This window comes from Glycine max, chromosome 18 (genome assembly GCF_000004515.6).
Source record: "Glycine max cultivar Williams 82 chromosome 18, Glycine_max_v4.0, whole genome shotgun sequence".
NCBI classification, from domain to species: Eukaryota; Viridiplantae; Streptophyta; class Magnoliopsida; order Fabales; family Fabaceae; genus Glycine; species Glycine max.
The window spans coordinates 8,290,520-8,311,556 of NC_038254.2; the positions used below are offsets into that span (position 1 = coordinate 8,290,520).

The 21,037-nt window shown below is 33.3% G+C and overlaps 3 protein-coding genes across 3 annotated transcripts; 2 read left to right on the plus strand and 1 right to left on the minus strand.

Moving 5' to 3' along the window:
* Window positions 1-8,156: 8,156 nt before the first annotated feature.
* On the minus strand, window positions 8,157-8,594 carry LOC102660282 (uncharacterized). Its single transcript, XM_014770490.1, has 2 exons — window positions 8,461-8,594; window positions 8,157-8,376 (listed from the first exon to the last, which is right to left on the minus strand). Exons 1-2 carry the CDS (start codon window positions 8,592-8,594, stop codon window positions 8,157-8,159), a joined length of 354 nt encoding a protein of 117 aa, XP_014625976.1.
* Window positions 8,595-11,589: 2,995 nt separating this feature from the next.
* On the plus strand, window positions 11,590-13,972 carry LOC100527325 (40S ribosomal protein S8). The gene is made up of 5 exons (XM_003551519.5): window positions 11,590-11,685; window positions 11,763-11,835; window positions 12,073-12,409; window positions 13,077-13,246; window positions 13,707-13,972. Exons 1-5 carry the CDS (start codon window positions 11,682-11,684, stop codon window positions 13,780-13,782), a joined length of 660 nt encoding a protein of 219 aa, XP_003551567.1. The 5' UTR covers window positions 11,590-11,681; the 3' UTR covers window positions 13,783-13,972.
* LOC113000163 (probable poly(ADP-ribose) glycohydrolase 2) lies at window positions 13,904-20,145 on the plus strand. The gene is given in 6 exon segments (XM_041011756.1): window positions 13,904-13,934; window positions 15,136-15,244; window positions 17,072-17,246; window positions 17,880-18,004; window positions 18,006-18,039; window positions 19,565-20,145. Coding segments are annotated over 6 exon segments (522 nt in total). The 3' UTR covers window positions 19,613-20,145.
* The last annotated feature ends 892 nt before the right edge of the window (window positions 20,146-21,037 follow it).

Below are 21,037 nucleotides of genomic sequence, written 5' to 3' on the forward strand. Positions count from 1 at the left end.
CTCAATCATTTTCTCAAAGATGATAAGTTTCCAATCCCAAAAGCCTCTTCTCTCCCAACCTTGATCAGAGAATCAAACTTATTTTCAAAGTTTGATCTAAAATCAGGTTTTTGGCAACTTGGCCTAAAACCAGAAGATCGGTATAAAACAACCTTTTGTATTCCAAATGCTCAGTATCAATGGACAGTCCTTCCTTTTGGTCTAAAAGTAGCACCCTCTCTTTTCCATAAAGCCATGACCAAGATCTTTGAACCTATTCTAGAAAACACCCTTGTTTACATAGATGAAATCCTCCTCTTCTCAAAAGATATTATCTCTCATAAAAACTTGTTGAATCAATTTTTTGAGATAGCCAACCAACATAGGATCATGTTCTCAGAAAAAAGATCCAGCTTGCTCAATCCCAGCTTGCTCAAGAGCTGCTAAATTTTCCAGATGAACTCCTCACAGTCAAACAGATCCAACAGTTTTTGGAAATTGTAAATTATATCAGGGATTTTATCCCCAGAGTAACTCAATATACCAACTCATTGTTCAAACTTTTGAAGAAAAATTCTTCTCCATGGTTAGAAAAGCAGACAATAGCAGCTAAGGAACTCAAAAAAATTGCTCAAAATCCCCCGACTTTGAAGATTCCTGGGATAGGCCAGAGAATATTATAGACTAATGCAAGTGAGCATTACTGGGGAGCTATTTTGATGGAACAAGTAAGAGAAAAGAATTATTGTTGTGGCCATGCTAGTGGACAATTCAAGGAAGCTGAGAAACATTATCATACTATATTCAAAGAGGCATCGGCGGTAAAAAAATGCAATCAAGAAATTTGATTTTCATTTGAGAGGACATCAGTTTCAAGTACACATGGATAATTCCTCATTCACAAAAATCTTGGAATAAAAAACAAGATGCCACCTGACCCTCAAATCTTAAGGCTCAACGATTGGTTCTCCATATATGATTTTTCCATGAAACACATAAAAGGGAAGAATAATTTGATTCCTGATTTCTTATACAGACCAAGCAACAAGACTGTTAAGGTGATAACTTCTACACACTCCTTCCCGTTGATATTCATGGTAAAACCCCTATCTGAAATAGCCAAAACTGTTAGGGTTTTCCCTCCATGGTTGGTTACCCATACTCATGCACAAATTCTTGAATATGCTAAGTCCCATTACTTCCATTTCCTTCATAAAACCCTGAGATTCAAATACACCCCTGCACAAATATTTGACCCTAAGATACCCTTTGGAGGTATATTTGAACTCTTCTGTGAAATTGGATGGGATTTGTGTGAACCAACCATATGGGCTATTTGGTGTAATACAGTTCAATATTCTATCTTCGTCGCCTTAAAGCCTCTGATGACATATTACATCTTGACAGATCCATATAAAGATGAATATCTTTTATGGACGATGTTGGAATGGTTTTCTCCTTTAGCTTGGTGGCGTATGAAGCTGAAACAGATTCTAGACATTGAAAGACAAAGAGGAATCCCAGAAGATTACATAGGAAATCTGGTTACTATTGTGATTATTCATCATCCTTACTTTATGGAACAATGACAACTTTGGTCTAGGAATGAAGCTTGAATGTGGGGAACCTTTGAAGCTTATCCCTTGGAAGAAAGCTATTGAAACCAGCTGGCATGACATCTCTGTGAGATTAACAATTATTCACACAGACCTTTGGATCCATATCTACCAAGTTCATCCCAAAGGCCAAAGGATTGTTATCCTACTGATAGGATAATACCTCAGAATACTAATGATGGTCAAATTCAAACAGAGATATATGTTCCAGATCCTGAGTTTCAAAAAGTGGAAGATTTAGCCGATGATGATGCTGCATTAGAGCAAGACTTGGAACATTACAATGCACAATTAATGGAGGAATTGTTACACAAAAAGCGATATCCTTATCATCACGCAGTGTACGAAAGTCTTACCAGGTCAAAAGTGCAACATAACAACTTGTCGTTATCCACCAGATCAGATTAGTGGATTGCTGAAAAATCTTGTATAAAGGTGTGCAGTAGAGAGTAACTTTCAGGATAAGGATAACTGTAATCCTATCCATCTCATCGTGTGCCACGTGTCCGTTGTTCATAAACTGCTTTATCTTGAGTCTACTTAGCCATATCTTACTTTTAGGAAAGTAGATTCTATGTTATCTTCTGTTGTAATAATCTTATCTTTCCCCGGATAAGACTTTGTTGTATGTTAGTGTTCATTCCCCTCCTATATAAAGGGGACGAGTCTGTATGTTGAGGCACACTGAATCAAATAATACTCTCTTCTTATTAAAATGACTCTTCTCTAAACTCCCTCTTCTCTAAAACTTTGAGTTGTATAATAATGGTTATCAACTGAAACTCTCACCAGCTAGTATGCTCTACACTCGCCTCTGTTGAGGATCTTGTGTATTAGAAGGCCGAATATTGATATCAATTGGAGGTTATCTCTATGGTCTACAGAAATCTTGATTCAAAGTTATCCTGAGATGCTTAATGCCTTGAGTATGGCTCAACAACATAATGGATATACTGAGATAATAGATATCTATAAACCATTTAGGGGTAACTCATCCGATTGGTATCAGAGCCACGTTTTTCCAAAAAAAAAAAAAAGGATCAGATGGTAATTATTATATGAGGAAGAGGAGTAAGAGAACATCTTTACAAATGGTAGAACCCACTTATAAGCAACCTGTTTTGTTAAATTCTACTCTCTCCTTACCCAGAAATATCTCCAAAACCTTTTCAGAAAAAATAGAGAATATCATGATGAGATTGTAATGGAGGATGAGTGAGGCAGCAAAAGATTATCCTAATAGTTGTAAAAAGAAATTTCTTTCATGCATAATGAATTATTATCATAATAGTTGAAACAAAAATAATAACAAGTAGGTTAAAAAAATATTTTTAAAAAATTATCATAAAAAAATGACCTTATCATTACTAGGCAAAATATTTAATAATCAAATTTTTAATAGATTATTAATAATATTTAACAACTAATATTATAAATTATTATTCTACAAATTGAATAACCTTCCATTCTCTCTATTTTTTTCTTTTTAACATTAAAATATGAGGCTATTTTACAAGGTAAATTATACATTCAAATTTTCTAACTATAGCTAGGTACCCGTGGATATTGGTTAAAAAATTTATAATACATTTTGTTATATACTATACTTTTAAATATTTAAATATACATTGAATGGTTGTATTAATGATAATGAATAAATTTTAGATAAAATAGGTTTTCCCGCTCAAATTAAATACTATGAAATAGTGGTTTTAGTCCTATAAAAATTTAATGAGTTTAGTCCCTACATTTACTAAACGATATGTGGTTTTAGCCCCTTACCAGATACTACAAATATATTTTTATGTATAACGTGGGAATAAAAACATGTAAATTTTCTTACGGACTATTATTAACTTTTAGAAATATTTTGACAGATAAAACATATTTTATCGATAATTTTAAACAATTTTTTTTCATGTTTATTTATATTAATCAATGCTTATGGCTACACATTCCTTATATTTTTTAACACAATTTCATTTAAGATGTTATAACTATTTTCCAAAGCATGAAAACTTTTCTTAAAAATCATTTGTCATTAATCTACTTGAAATTGCAATTGACAGACTGGGAAATTATAATTTTTAGAATAAAGTCATAAAATTTATTCACTTCATCTCAAAATAAGGATCGTATTTGAGAAAAAAAAATTATTCCTAAACAAGTGATCCATTTGATTTTTTAATGTAATATTTATTATTTTTTTCACTAATACTTGAGATAAATGTCACTTTAATTTTTAAATTTAATATCAATATTAATTCCTTTCATCTATTTAATAAAGTTAGTTTTGTGAAATTATCTTTCACCTATTTATTAACTTTTCTTGGTCTATATAAGACAACCTAAGACGATATTTATTTTGAGATGTAGGAAGTATTCAATTAATTTAATAATGATGTTGTGTATCGCGGGACATCCAACTAGTTCCTCTTTAATTTCACTTAAAAGCAATCATGATTTTTAATTATGCTTAAATAACCTTTTCTTCTTATAAAATAGGATTTTTTTTAGTCTTCTTAAATTTTTTTTTTTTTTTTTGGTTTTAGTATCCATGGTCCAAGTAGCCGTGTTAACTAATGATATAATAGTGACGTTGACAACCTTCATTGACTTATCATATCATCAAGGAGTATCATTAATGTCACCAATTATTTTTAACATATGAGAATTTTATATAGCCGAGTCTAAAGTAAGAGAATGATTTCAAATTTTGCTTCCTCATTTTTTAATAGGATAAATATATATTTTTATCCTTGAATTTGTTAGGTATTGACAATTAGGTCCCTCAAATATGAAAAAAATTTAAAGTTCTAACCATCAACACCTAATAAATTTAAAGGCGAAAGTAAATATTTATCTTCTTTTAATATTTATTTAGTGAGTTGGATATATAGCTAATTTATTGATTTTTAACTATGCTTTGTCAGTAATGTAATATTTATTCGACTTACTCAAACATCAGCAGGTTTAATATTGGTTTTAGTCATAATATTTTGGCATGGTCAAATTAAAATATCATCCACTTTTCCTAAAACACATGCTAGTTCGATTTACTCAGACACAGGTGAGAACGTGCACGCCAGTACTGAATTGGCAATTTTTTAATGTTAACAAGTTTGTCACGATATGCATAAAACATCTCGCTACCCCATTTTTAAATAAGTTGCACACATAATGTAGTTAAATCTCGTCGCATCTGACCACAAAAACAGGTTATATATGGTTCGATATTCGGATCTGTTCAAATAATGTTTCAAATCTGATTTAATTGTACCACATGAAAGTGTGAAAACTAATTATTGTAGAGCAAGTTGTGAACACTGTGATTTAGCTTAATGTAAAATAAACAATATTGTTTATGGAAAATATTGTGCTTGATGCTTGACAGTATAATTTATGATCTAGCGGTTAAAGCAGTACAAACCAGCAGGTGCCTCGGCCAAGTTGAATTGTGTGTGGACTGCATAAGTTAGCCAAACGATGACACAGTTTATTATAAAAAGATATATACAATTCACCAAACAAAAATGGAAACCACAATTTATACAAAAAAAAAAAGTATGAGAGCTAGGCATGATATCAGAGCCCAGCCCATGCTGCAGAAATACAACTTGCAGCAATTGTCTTAAAATGAGTCAACATTTGAGTTAATTGATTAGCCTCCCTTCTAACAAAATCTTGAAAGAAAGAAATAATGCATCTTCATTCCACGATTACAATTACAAAATATGATTGAACTATAAGTCTAGATTTTAAAGCTGAGATGAGATTCAGATAATCCAATTCAGCCTGGGTAGTCCTTATTAATAACAGGTCTCTCACAAACTGTAACTCGATCCTCTCATTCTTAAAGCTTCGGCAGTATCAATATCAAGGAGACATAGCATACCATATGTCATTGAAAGAGGATAATCAGTTCCACAATGTCTGGGGGAGTGTCTAAGATTTGGCTTTCAAACTTTTTCTGAACAGTTATTCCTTTCTGCTGAAATTGAGGTGAAACGAAATACCAGAGGTGAAGCAAACCACACTTGATTAGCCCAAACGCAGTCTAAATGCATGAATAAGGATTTTAGCTTCAATACCACATCTTGGACAGAAAACATCACATGCCACTCTTAACTAGCTTTGCACTAAGAGGAACAACTTTATGCAGAATCTTCCAAGCAAGATGAATATGGCAGGACAATGGATTTGGGGTTCCAGCATTATTTCATCATATTCAATGACACTTGGCCGGTGATTTCTATTACCAGCTTCACTCTGCATGATAAGAAAACGGTTGCATTTTTTTATTATCGAAAAGAATAATTAAGGACCAAGAATATCAATCAACAGAGGCATTAATAAGTCAAAAATAAATAAACATGGCTTTTATGGTTAAACCTGGATGCTCTAGGGCATCTAAACTTTTTCTGGCAAATTCCCAAAATTTTATATATTCCAGTATAATAGTCCGTACACGGGACAAATGCTGGATCGTCCAATGTTCTTGTCCTCCATTGGGAGCAATGCTCTGCTGAAATTCAGTTGGCATAAACTAGATGCTGAGAACTTAAAGTTTCTCTTAGTCTTGAATGCCAAAGGGAACTGTCTTGAGTTGTTGTTCCATGGGGAATTGGGGATCTAATTGTCCAAGAAATTGGATCCAATTTTATAGCTGAAGTGCGAAAATTTGGTCACTAAACTAAGTGACTGAATTCTTGCCACCGAAACATGGTCACAATTGTATTTGTTGGAATATAGACTGTTTTTTGGGCGGACTCAGGATATGCCCCAAGTGAGAGACAAGAACTAATAGTTTGAGGTACCACAAAATCTATTTGAGGATTTAAATTAACTTTCTCAAGAGATTTTTTCATACACAAGGACTTGGAGATCAAATCACTAACTCATGCTTAATGCTCAAGGATATTTGTCAATCATGTCACACCATATTGATTAGTATATAAGCTTATTTTGAGCCAAAATGACATCTAGAGTCTCCCTACTTCACTAAATCCTCATCTTTGGTTCCTATTAAATTGTGCACCACTACTACTTTTTGTCATGACCTCAATTATTTCAAGGCTCTCAACTAGTAGCATGTTGTAATATCCCCCACAAGCAACATAAACTAACATCTTGGTATTAGGAAGCATGCTCCTATAAAAGAATTTTGACAAAATCCACTCTAGTATGGCATGGTGGGGATGTTTCCCGAGTATTGCAACTAGGGTCAGAACAGGGCGGCAAAAAAAAAAGGGTCAAACATATGGAAAAGACCTTTAAAGAAAGGTCCTGAACCTATAATCCTATATAAAGATTCCAGAGTGGATTATGTGAAGGAAAGATACTATCACGCTTTGATGTACTTATGACTTAAGAGAGTAACCTTAATCTAATGTTTGAAATTTAAAAATGGATCAACTTACTCCAAGAGTAACTCTTTTAGAGTTATTCCTCATTCTCATCATTTCTTTTGCTTGAAATCTAGTGATTGTAATGAGTAGCTAATCTTAAGCATTAGATTTATAGAAAATGAATGACAAAGATGAAAAACAACCCAAAGAATTATTCTTGAAGTAAGTTGATCCCTTTTCCTTGAAATTTATATTAAGATGTAAAAATATTTTTTAGGACAGAATACTTGAGGTATTATTGTAATGAAATCTTTGGACAAATTACTTTATGAGTGTCAAGGTGTTCAACTTAAAGATGGAACTTCCTCCTTCCAACCTCGTGAAAAATTAAAATAAAGCTAATTTTGCGAGATGGAGGACTCGTTGATGTAAGTATTTAAATGCTTTCTCGGGTTAGTAGGAGGTATGCTAGGTAGTCCTTATCAAAAAACACCTTTTGATAAGAGTTATAGATAAAAAGCTTGGAGAAAACAAGTGAAGCTATTCAAATCTGCAGGTCCATGGAAATCCAATTGTCCAAGGAAGTTGCATGTTATTTTAATGACATTTCAAATATACACTAGAGTCTCAACTCTCATTTCTATGCCAGAAAGGAATCAAAAGTTTGTAAGTTGGAAAGATGACATCCAATGACAAAAGTTTAAGCTCACAACATCAATTAATGACAAAACTAACCATAAATGGCAGTGGCACTTGAAGATAAAAATAACTAAGGGAAGTTATTAAATAAACCTCACAAAAATATAACAATTAGAGAAAACTCATTTCCTTTCGCTAATTTATCCAAATCACAAATGTGATTACAGATGAATCCTAAGATACATTTTGGGTGCAATTAGAACTTGCTACTGCACATGAGAAACGTCAACCATAATACCTGGTAATATTGCAGCAATTCAGGAGAATATTCTACAGTAAGCCTTTTATAGAAAGAAAACAATTATTAAGGAGAAAAAAACAAAAGAAAAATTCTTATTTACGAGGATGGTGATTCATACGTGCTATACAATTTAGTTACACTCTTACTTTTGTCACAAGAAGAAATGCCATAGAATTCTTCTAGGTACGACGGAAGCTTCTGAGTTGCTGTTACAGACTTTCCACAATGATGCAACCTCTCCTTTAGAGACAGTTCCCCAACCCTCACAGTCATTTAAAAATTCAAGCAGCTTTGAATAAATGAATCATAGTTCATCAACAGGAAGGGAACATGAAGCTTTGATCCAATCCATTCCAGCTGAATCAATGCCAGTATCTCAAACACCTCATCTAAAGTATCAATCCCACAAGGAAGGGCAACAACAGCAGTCTTATCAAATGAATTGTTCCTCACTACAGCATCCACTAGCCCATGCTTCCTTGCAGGGAAAAACCTGAACTCAAAAGTTAAAACAATCTAAGCAGTCAATTGCTTTCATGTCAATAGTTAAAGTTATTGAGCAACAGTAGTAGATTACCTGCACGTGAGGTAATTTTCGGATGATAAGTATGGATGAAAGTTAGATGCAGTCCATTCCCCAGCTTCTCTTCCTATCTTGAATCCACCAACTGGTTTTCCTGCTAGCATAGCACCTTCAGTAACAGCATCCATTAGTCCTGGTCCCCCTGACCAAGTAGTGCAGTCCAAAAGATTTTCTATCTGTGCAGCAAGATATGTTGAAAAAATAATCAAAACTTATAACTACCTTTGCCACTATCACTGTTGTTAATGCCAGAAACAATGTGATTAGGTAACAAATGAATGAGATCTTATACAATACAAACCAGCAAGTAAGCTGAAAAAAGAGCCAGGAAGCTATTGTAAGAATTTACTTGCCTCTTTAGCCAGATCTTGTGCTTGCACATAATGTGAATGGCTAGGTCCCATCCTTGAAGAACCCAAATACACAACTCCTCTCCCTACTCTGTTTATGAGTTCATAACATTTTTTAATCTCTTCTTTAACTTGTAATATTAAAAGAAAAAAAAAAGTCAGTTTCCTGGATTTTCACTGGAATTCCAAAGGACTACAAAAATTCTTTGGAATGTTAAGTCCAAAAATTAGGATATGTAGAAATTAGGATCAGTCCCAGCCATTACTCACATATGTAGAAATTAAGAGCTCTGTGCAAAGTGCTTGATAGAACTCTGCAAAGTGCTTTTCTTGATGAACTCAATTATAGGCACCAGAGGTTGAAATGTTAAGTCTAAAAACCATAGAGTGACACCTGCTGGATAAAGCCAGAAATACATTGCCTTGAGTCCAAAGTAGACATAATATACCCTAGGTCATGCAACACTGTCCATCATACATTGCATCTTACATTGCTGACCCGCACTCCCTCAGATGAGGTTTATCCAGGGATAGTTACCATGATGAATAGCACCATCCACTAAGTGGAATGAAGAAAGAAAAAAAAATGAAAATTGAAAACAAATTTCAGAATCAATACTCTCTGAGGCAACAAAATAGCAAGTGCTAGTAGACATCCTAGAAGCCCTACCATAAAATGAGTTTCATGACTAGCCAACACGAAACCTTGTAGATACACATAATGTCATGTTGCTTTTCTAGATAGAAAATGTAAAATTTCAATTAGAACTTAGTTTCTCATCGAATATCAGGATAAAAAAATAAAAAAAGGTAAGCAAGGTTCTAGTGTAATTCATCTCTCTTTTATGGCTTAAATATGAATTTAGTCCCTGTAAGTTAGCATTTTTTCAATTTTGATCCTTGTAAGTTTGCACTTTTCAATTTTAGTCCCTTTAAAATTCCATTTTTTTTTTCATTTTTAGTCCCTGTAAGTTCATGCTTTAGGGACCAAAATTGGAAAAAACTAAAACATAAATAGACTAAAAATGAACAAAAAAACTTACAGTAACTGAATTCATATTTAATCCTTCTTTTATTTGTAAAATGTAATTCAATATAAATTGAGACTCTGGGATTCTTCTGTGCATATCATCCAATTCAATCTCATTGTCTTTACTCTTTTGATGACAGTATTTTCAACAATCAGGTGCAGTACAAGCAGAAGAAATTATCTAAACAATCATCACTTATAACCAATGTCATTAAAACTATCACCAATTATCATTTCTGACTTCTACAAGAGTCACTGCAGCAATCACCCTTCACTTTCACAGATTTTGTTTGCAACAACTTTCTGAAAGGCATCTAGCCAAATATGCAACCTCATTCTGGTCCTAAAACCTACACATTTGTGTGTTTCAGTTTCCCAATCCACACCCTAAACATTCACAACAACAACAACAACAAAAGAAGAAGAACTCCTACAAACGTAATCAATTTCCATCAACAAACTGAAAACCCTCCAGAATACCAATTCCTAGCTTCCCATCATTGTAAAACAGGAAATTCTTCTATCAATTATCAATAACATATTCCCAAGAACACATTCAATAAAACACATCCTTACCAATGGACACACCTTTTGAACTGAACCATAACATAGCTATTAGTTGTCATGTCACCCCCACAGTTTACATGGATTAGTACCTACTCTTCAAGCAATCCAACTAACCAGAAACTTTCATACCAAAAGAGGGTTTCTACTTTCACCAACTCCCATCAAATATATGCAACACGAAAAGAAAAAGAAAAAGAAAAAAAGCAAATAAGCAAAAAGCACTAACTTCAACAAGAAGATGGTAAATGCTACCTCATCTGGGCTCTTCCTCTCATCCAACCCAGCGAACTCTTGCTGGCTAACAAAGATTGCTCTTTGAACGGCCTTGTGCTTTGAGAACTTGAAACCAATTCTATTATTCTGTTCTTTTCTGCACAAAAAGTGGCTCTGATTCTCGTTTCATGAGTGCCTCTCAGCACAACATGGGTACCCAACGAAGCTGCCATTGAGAAATGTTTTGTTGCGTATAATTTTTATTTAATTAGATGTAATTAATATTTAAAATTACTTATTTTCATCAATTTTTTTAACTCAAAATTATAATTCACAGTAAAGGATTTATTGAAAAAGAAAAGACATTTTTATCACATCATAAAAAAAAGAAAAATATAATTTATGATTTTTTATTTTAACTAATTTCAACTTTTTGTATCGGTTTTGTATGATTAAACATATTTTTGTTAATTATAATTCATCTTCTTCGTCTAATTAATGACTAGATGATGATTTGAAAGAGATGGTAACCAAAAGATTGTTGGAACCAGGAAATAAAAATTTGCTTAAGTTTTAAATTGTTTATGTTTCACAAAAACTATTTTTTATATTCAAAAATTGGGGAATATATAATAAAAAAATGATCTTAAAATCTATCAAAACAAACGTATGAACTTGATTTTATATGTTTTGCAAAATCTAATTTGTATAATTGATTTTTTTAATTAAAGTTCTCTTAAAATAAAATAATAAGTTTAAATTTACGTTCACTATTTTACTTTTGAACTCAATAGGTTGGGGTCTGTAGACACTACAAAAAAATGAGTATAAGATACAACAAAGGGTACTTCTGTCCATTCAATTTTGTTTTAAGTTTCATATGGGGTGCAAGAGAAAACATATGGGTACAGAAAGCAACTTCTTAGGTGTAGGTAAACCGTAGCCCAATGGGTTCTTAACCCTGCCCATTACATTTTATCAGTAACCCTATCCTTTCTTCTTCTTCTCATTAGCACGAGCTCGCAATACCAGCACCGTTCTATTCTTCTTCCAAAATGGGTACGTTCTCTCTCTCTCTCACACACACACACGCTTTCTCATAACATGATGATGATGATTCATGTGAATTTATGTAGGTATCTCTCGTGATTCCATGCACAAGAGGCGCGCCACCGGCGGCAAGAAGAAAGCTTGGAGGAAGAAGAGAAAGTAAATTCTTCTAACTTGATGTCATTCATCATTATCTGATTGCATTTTTAAATTATTCAATATCATGCGATTCATCGTTTTGTTTTATCTGGTCAAAACTAGAGTTAAAACTCAGCATCTAAGGGTTCATTGGAGTGGAACCCTAATTTTAACCAAAGAAGTTACATTTTTTTTCCTAAGCTGCCTTTTTTTTTCAAATGATTATTTTGTGTTCAATGGGGTGTGTTTGTTTTGCAGGTATGAGCTTGGGAGGCAGCCAGCAAACACAAAGCTATCAAGCAACAAGACGGTTAGGAGGATTAGGGTTCGCGGTGGGAACGTGAAGTGGCGCGCTTTGAGGCTTGATACTGGGAACTACTCTTGGGGGAGTGAGGCTGCAACCCGCAAGACAAGGATTCTTGATGTGGTGTACAATGCATCCAACAATGAGCTTGTTAGGACTCAGACATTGGTCAAGAGTGCCATTGTTCAGGTCGATGCAGCACCCTTCAAGCAGTGGTATCTGCAGCATTATGGCGTTGAGGTTGGCCGCAAGAAGAAGAGTGCAGCAGCTTCTGCCAAGAAGGAAGGGGAGGTACAACAAGTTGAATTGAACTGTGTGCTAAATGCTAATACATGTTTGTTTGTTAAGTACAGTTTCTGTTTTAGATGCTTTCCAAGATGAATGCTGTGCTGTGATATTAGAATAGCTTTTGTTGTTGCTGGTTGTTGGAAACTTGGAAGCTTGAATCTTTTGCTTTATTCTGTGGATTATACTTCAATTTCAATAATGTGCATTGCGCACTTTATTTGGTTTTGATGCACTTTTTTGTCATTCCACTAATTCTCTATATTATATAAGAATTTATTTTATATGCACTACTTTTTCACACAAACATCCAATGAGATTTGATCATTTTACCATGTCATCTTTTTAATTAATATGATGTGGTGACACCGCGACATGATAAATTCCTGTTGGATGTCGATGTAAAAATGTTTTAGTGTGTCTAATTAAACGCATTCTGTAAGTTTTGAATTATTCAAGGGCTGTAAAGTTTTTATGCAGCAAAAAAATCTCTAAAATGAGTTCGGGAACTGGGTTGCTAAGGCTATATATGAAATGGTTTTTTTTTTTAATTAGAATAAGGTTATCTTTTTTTTATCAGCTGTGATTTTCTTTATTAAGTTCTGTTTTTCTTGCAGTTTTTATGATAACCTTAGATTGTTTCTTCCATCATTCAGTATTTCTGTTTCAACAGGATGGTGAAGCTGCAACTGAGGAGGTGAAAAAGAGTAACCATGTTTTGAGAAAATTAGAAAAGCGAAAGCAGAACCGAGTTCTTGATCCTCACATTGAAGAACAATTCGGAGGTGGTCGCCTTTTGGCTTGTATCTCATCTCGACCTGGCCAATGTGGTCGTGCTGATGGGTATGTTACTTTTTTCTCAATTAGCTACCAGAGATATATCAGGTGCATGCTTTTCTGCATCCAGTGAGAGTAAATTTTAGAATTGCTTTTCATAGTTAGAACAACCATCCCATTTGCAAGAGCATATATATGATGAGGTAGAATTTTAAAAAAATATGATAGGTCCAAAAAATAAGGGATTTCCCTCATTCTAAAAGTAGCTCTCAACCTCTCGTGTTGTGTTGCATTCTCCAGATGGTTTTGATTTACTCTAGTAAAAAGGAATTGCAAGACATGGATCTAAATCAGTAGTGTTCCGTTCCTTATTGGCAATCTTATCCTCTAATCTGAAGCAGCTTGCATGGTGATGCTGACTTCAAATATATATTTAGAGTTAAGAAGGGCATGTGAACAATATTCTTTAATTTTAAATTTAATGGTCCTAGTTGTTGGCACTTAATGTCTTCTGAATTTGTGGCAGATATATATTAGAGGGAAAAGAGCTGGAATTTTACATGAAGAAGCTTCAGAAGAAGAAGGGCAAGGGTGCTGCTTAAGATATTGTCTATCTTCCTACTCGTTGTATCAGAATTTCTTGAAGCTCTTAACTATCCACCAACAGATTATCAGTTTTGCTACGAACTCTATTTTCTTTGGGAGGGGTTTATGGGTGTAAACATGGCCAAGAACTTTTATTTGTTTACTTATAGTGAGTCCTGTTTAAATTGATTATTTCTACCATTACAATTTTCTAGTGCATTTACTTTCTTTCCTTGATTTTCTTTAGAGCAGACAGAGTCCTTGGAATTATTTTCGTTTGCTGTTTATAAGTTTAATTATGTGAGTTGGTCTTAAAATGAGTAGTTCTTTTGATTTCTGACCTTCCTCTTCATGGACTATGTTATGAATCTCATGATGAGTAAAATAACAAACTCGACATTTAAGTGGATGAGATTTTTTAAAATTTTATTCAATAGACCAGACCTTTTGGATTTATTCTCTTCATAACACACTTGTAGATAAGTTTTGTAGAATAAAGAAACTCATTTACATTATATTGGTTAATGGATCTAAGTCTCTATTTTTAAAAATTACAGATTGAACAAACAAAATAAGAGGTCAAAGTTATGTTTTTAGTTATAAAAACATTACTAATGCAATTATTTGTGAAGTGGCTAATTCTATCTCTAATTTCTCTTAAATCATAAGATTTTTTTAAAAACTAAATCATAAAAGTTTACATCCATTTGCTAATTGAATAGCATTTACCATCTTTATCCTGTGTCTAAAAATTGCCATCTTTAGCCTTATTTGGAATGTAAGGGTTTAGTCATTTGCTAGCTTCCTTGGCTAGGATAATTTCTGTCAAACAATACAAAAACGGTTCTTTTTAATTTTAAATAATAATCTAAGAAGGTGCCTTTTTTTATGTTTGCGAGGGCTTAGTATAGGGAAAAAAAATTCATGGTCCGTAAATCATTGTCATGTCAATCATGAATCCTAAAAAATGATTAAATTTATTTGGTTGTCATAAATATTCTTATATAAGTTTCTTGAAATTAAAAAATAAGTATTTTTATCATAATTTTTAATTATTTATTATGTTAAATAATTTAATAAAAGTAACTTGATATTTTCTTGTAATAAAAATTATTTTTTAATTCGAAAAAATTAGGCTCCCACCTTTCATAGAAATATTTTCGTAGAAAATGTATCAAAAAAAATTCCCCAAAATATTGTTTCATGGGAAACGTATTTTTTTGAAAAAAAAAAAAAAAAAACAAACCAAACATGAAAACAAACTATTCCAATGGAAGATTATCAGGAAACAAAAGAATTCTTGTCCTAGACACTCCCTAAGAATAAATTGTTTCATAATTATTAATTATCGATTGAACAATCAAGAAAAGATAATTTGTTGAGTCCAGAATTGATTGCTGACATGCTTTTCTTGCCGGCCATGGCAGATAATGAAGCTATAGAAATTGTTGGTGTGGAAAGGTTCTCAAGTTATACGGGGTAAGTATTACTAAATGGATCTAAACTGGAACAAGAAATGAAATATTGTGGATGCTTACTACTATCTTTATTTACATAAAAATATATAGAGTTTCAACTCAAAAGTAAATAAAAATATATAGAGTTTCAACTCAAAAGATAAGATACATGTATATTTTGAGAATTGAATTTTTATCACTAAGATTTAGGTGATTTAAATAAAAAGTGAAAGATTTTATTTTACTAGATAAAGTTTAGTTGAATAAATGCATTGGAAGTTATTTTTGTTTCAAATATCAAGAGAATTTATTTACTTTAGTTGGGGTGATAATCTTCATTATAAATAGATAAGAGATTTAGTGGAGAAAAAATACACAACACTCTCAGAAGATAAATTTTGAGAGTGTTATCATTTCTTGTAATCATTCAGTGAGATACTCGGGTTTATCGAGTGATATACTATTTGATGTGAGTTACAATCTTGTAATCATTTTTGTGATAATAAAATATTTTTGAGACGGTTCTATGGACATATGTAAGAGGTGTCGAACCACATTAAATTCTTGTATTTATTATTATTTTTCCTATAATATAATCTTTGTTGTGTTCTCACGATCCTTTATGGAATGAGTAATTTTATCTGTGAGAATGTTGATTACCCAACAAAATGTGATGAAAGATTTTTTTTTTTTCATTTGTATATGAATATGGAGGAAGAAAAACATGCTTCTCTATTGTTATGCTTAACATAGTGATTTTTCTCCCTTGTTTTGTTTGTGTATGTTGGACAAACTAAGGTGTGACACTTGGTTTCAACATTTTTTTTGTGAGGATGCTGCTAGGTGCACCAGCAAAAATGTTGGTGCACCCAACACTTAAAGTGAAATGTTGAAAATGCCCTTCTTATATTTTTAAAAAAATTATGCACCAGCCCTTCCACTTCCTTCTTCATTTCCTTCTCTTTTGCGAGCACCTTCTTCCGCGTTCTTCTCCCTTCTTACGCACGAGCTGCTGCTGGTTCTTCTCCCTCACGAGGCTGCTGTTGGTGCTCTCTCGCAAGCCGTTTCTTCTTCCTCCGAGTGTCTCTTCTTCTTCCGCGAGCCGTTTCTTCTTCCTCTGAGTGTCTCTTTTTCTTTCGCGAGCTCCATTCTTCTGTTCTTCATTGAGGTAAGGTTCCTTCTTCCATTGCTTCCTATTGCTTCCATTGTTGATTGCTTAAGGTCATCTGCAGTAGAGACAACTTAGGAGGTAGATGATCCGCATTAGGGTACTTGGTAGATGTTTAGGTTGATCCGCGTGAAGCTTTTTTAATTTTCAAAATGATTTCTTTATTTTAAATTAGGGTTACTTTTGAAGCTTTTTAGCCCGAAGTATGATATTTTGTTTAAGATATTTTTTGGTTTTCAGAATGTCACGCTCTTGTGCTTCGTCATCACGTTGGACCAGCATGAATGAGGAACTCGAGCACATCGTTGTGCATATGCCCAGTAAGACTGTCAATTGCTTGCCTGTTATTTGTTTTGTAGTTGAATGCCTGTTATTTGCTTGCCTTTTAATTGGTTGAATGTTAATCTTGTACTTGATCCGTACGTTACTTTAAGGCAGGGGCAGTTCTGAAATTTTAAAACAATACTGGGTGTCCCAGCAATAATGCTGGGTGCACCTAGCAACTCCCTTTTTGTGATAATGATATACAATATGCATTTGATAGGGTGAACTAAATTGAAAAATACTTATTTCAATGTGACTTCACTTCAAATATGTTTTTCATCTGTTTGCTCCCTGTTACTAAGATGTCCGGGTTCTTCTTTTTTAACTTGATGGTGTAATATTTCCTGATTTCTTTAGGTACTCATCATCATTTCGATTTTCTGGTGACTATGTGGATGAAAGGGACGTAGACACCCTTGGAAGACAGAAAACCAGGATTGTTGCAATTGATGCTTTAAATAGACCAGGGATGAATCAATACAGCGCAAATCTTCTCCTCCGGTTTTTTAATCTTGGTGTATTTGGCTTTAGTTTTTTTATTTATTAGGATGCAGAGTCGCTGTTATTTTTATGTGAGTAGGAGAATATACAAGGATCAAATTTATATAATCTAAAATTCATTATGCCTGATGTTTGCATTTTAAAATTTGTTATTGTTTACAAAAGGTGTGTTTTACATGCATGCATGCATTCCCTGCAAGGTGGAAACTTGTTCCAGAGTTCCCTTTAATTTCTTTTTCTCAATTCTGTGGAGGAATGTCGGTTTACTACACAGTTCTTGTATCTAGGGACAATTATTTCTAGTTTAGTAATAATTTAGCCTTTAAGTATTTAACAATGTTCAATTTAATTATATAAAACATATTCTGAGCATAGCTTGTTCATTCCTATAGTGAGATCCATAAGGCATTCTGTGGTTTTCTGTACCATTGTATATATCAAACCTATCAGAAAAGATTGCAAGAGGATGGATGCTCATCCTCACAGGTTGGTCTTTTCCATGCTTTTCAATAAACAATGATACTGGGTATTATTAGGTTAATCAACTTTTTTAATTTGAAATTCTCATAAATATTTTTTAATTAGGATTCAGGTATCTATGTTTGCCATATATCTGCATTTGTCTTTGTTCATTTATCTTTTTTGAACATTCTTTGCCTCACAGTTTGATGCTGCGACCTCAACATCTATGGAAACAGTTGAAGAAAATTCTCAAAATGATTACTGTAGGATGGATCGGTGCAATAATATTGGGGTTGCAACTGGAAACTGGGGATGAAGTGTCTTTGGAGAAGACCATAATTCAGTGGCTTGCAGCTTCTCAGGTAATTTTATAATTTTAGCCATCAATGTATATGTGGCAGTCATCCTTGTGTAATTATTTGGATGAATTAGAAATGCTTATGTCTACCCGTGTATTAAGCAAAAGTGCAAAACCTACTTATTTTCCCTGTTGCAATCTTTTCAATGAGAGTTGAAATATTTTCTACGGTAAAGTGGACTTTTATGAATTCTTCTCCCTCTTTTGGCTCTTTTATATAGCAGATTTGTTTATACATTCTTGTTGTAAATGCTGAGGAGGCATACCAATTATGTTTGAATAGTTTCCATCTTTGATTTCTTTTTCTTTTTTGGATGATCAATTGAAATGTTGGAATTTGAATAGCCAGAGGGCCACAAAAATCACCATGTGGACGAAAGGTTTGTGAAAATGAATTATTGGAAATTGACTCTAAAAAATAAGGGTGTGATTGATTATGCAAAGTATTTGTTGAAACTGTGGTTTTTGGTATAGAGGAAGTGACTAAAATACTGTATGGATGCATTTCTGTGTTTTGATATTTTTATAAAACCTAGAACACTAACCCATATTTTATTCTTCTCAAGTTTTGTCTTTTGAAACTTAAAGAGTTAGGGCGTGTTTGTTTCCTGTTTTTAAAAAAGAAAAACAGAAAAACTTGTTTGATAAGAGTAGTTTTAGAAAACTGTTTTAAAAACTAATATTCTTTCAGTTTTTAAACACAAAAAAACAAAACATCTTTAAGTTGATTTGGTTTTCAATTACTCAGTTTTTTGTTTTATACACTTCTGCATCTTCTTTTTCCTTCTATTCTCTAAAAGAGAGATTTTGAAAATTGTTTTATAAAATCATTTTTTAAAACCTAAACAACAAAAACACAATCAAACATACCTTTATTGTTCTTAAAAACTGTTTTAAGAAATAGGTCTTGTCAAGCAAGTTATATTGTGCTTTTATTTTTAAAAAGCAAAATTGTTTTATATAACAGCAAACAAACAGCCCTTAAATATCAAGTTACTTTTGATTTTGTCATTTCATAAAAGTTTTTCTATACAAGGGAATGTGGCATTAGACAAGTAAACTTGTATTTGTTGACTATGGCAACTGTGGTACTAGACTCTGTATATTGTTTACCTTTGACTTATCATACTCGAAAACCAATATTGTCTTGGTTCATGCCTTACACGCTCAAAGATCTTTCGTAGCATACTACACATTTGGCTTAGAGGTATTGTAGAGCCTAAACAAGGTAACTTGATCTTTCATTCGTAGTGACAAAATCTCAACTCTTGAAAGATTGCATTACAAATAGGCATTTACGGATGAATCTCCCATTATCTGTTACTTTCTTCGTAACTCATTTCATTATAGCTAGTGGTTATGATTAGTTCTTATTTACGACTAACTTGTGTACTTAATAGTCACATGAAATTAGCATTTTTCTCCCAATTTATGGTTCTTTTTGTAGGAATTGTACATATTTTCATGTTTAGTTTGATTTTACTCAGTAGATACTCCCAATTTTGTGAATTAATGTGAATCAACTTCAGTTTCAGGCCAAAAGAAGAAAGAGATTCAAGCAGCTGGTGTCTCGCTAAGCGAGCCATATGCGCTTAGCGAGGTACACAACTCACTTAGTGTGTTGGAAAACCCTAGAAGAGGATCAGTCAGAGAGATGTGCGCTCAGCGTGCCATCAGCTCGCCTAGCGAGTCGTTTGTCCCTTATCGTGCTCAACACGCCCAGCTCGTTAGGTCAGATTTCACTAACTCGCGCTTAGCGAGCCAAACTCGTTAAGTGAGCCTTCAGAATCTGAAACGTCAAGGAGTCTTTAAAACACTGAAGTTAGCGTAAAATAAGGAGAGGAGTCAAAAAACAGAGCTAGAGAAGAAGTGAGAGTGACAAACCACCAATCTCCAAGAGAGTTTAGGTTAGAGGGGTGAGATTAGGGTTCTAGAGGTTGAAGGAGACATCCTCAACCATTCTCAACCATTTTCTTCCCTAAAAATTTGTACTTTGTGCTAAAAAGTTCATTGCTTGTAATGGAAGGCTAAATCTCTTGTTGGGGAGTTCTGCTGAACTTTTGATGTAATACTTTTTTACTATTTATTTAATGATGTTCTTATGTGTTCATTGCTTCTATCTATGCTTATTTTTACATGCTTGTGACTTGATCACCCATTTGTATGTGTAGTTATGATTTTTAGCATTGGAAAGTGCTTTAAAGCCTTAGAACTTGATAGAGCAAGCTAGAAAGTTGTATGTCTAGGAATGGAGTGCAGTGATTTAGTCTTTATTATGTTATAATCTTAATGCAACTCATTTAAACTAAGTTTGTTGAGGGATCAAGTGCGAGGTTTAAATAGAGTTAGGCCCATTCACTCGAGGGATCTTGGTTTGGGTAATTTCTCACCATAAGAACACTAAAACAACGTTAAATAGAGAAAAATATTTAGCAACATCAAAGCAAGTTCAGTAGAATGACCCAACGTTTTTTACTTGACTATTTTTTACTTCTCAACTGCTAGATATTTTAGTTTGTAGTTAATTAGATTTTCATATAAAAATCCCATTTAATATCTACTTGCTTTAAACAAATGTTTGCTTATTGAACACATATTTTCTGAATGAAACAAGTTCGTTCCCTGTGATTCGATACTCGATTCTTACCGTTTTATATTACTTACGCAACTCGGTACACTTTTCGATTAGGTTTGCCCAAGAGCGAACGGTTATTTCCTTCCAAATCTTCCTTTAGCCATGTTCCGGGAGAATTCCCACTCAACTTGGACTTATCTTTCTCTGAATGATTTCTTACTAGGGACTTTGATTCATGTTGTGGTAGGTTGTTCATTGGATTTCGTCACAAACATGGACGGTTGGAGACCTATGAAAGATGCTAATTAATTACTAAACAATTAAATTGAAAGGAGAAACTAATCTGGGTTTCTTCCAAAGGCTCCGACGACGATAAATATATGGTGATGGTTGTTACGAATAGCATAGAGAGGCCCCATGCAGATGG

Coding starts and splice junctions, on each gene's coding strand:
- LOC102660282 (XM_014770490.1), bottom strand. CDS start 8,594: ATGGATGCTGTTACTGAAGGTGCTATGCTAGCAGGAAAACCAGTTGGT. Junction 8,377..8,460: donor GAAAATTACCTCACGTGCAG/GTAATCTACTAC, acceptor TTTTGAGTTCAG/GTTTTTCCCTGCAAGGAAGC.
- LOC100527325 (XM_003551519.5), top strand. Junction 11,836..12,072: donor GCTTGGAGGAAGAAGAGAAA/GTAAATTCTTCT, acceptor TTTGTTTTGCAG/GTATGAGCTTGGGAGGCAGC. Junction 12,410..13,076: donor CTGCCAAGAAGGAAGGGGAG/GTACAACAAGTT, acceptor CTGTTTCAACAG/GATGGTGAAGCTGCAACTGA.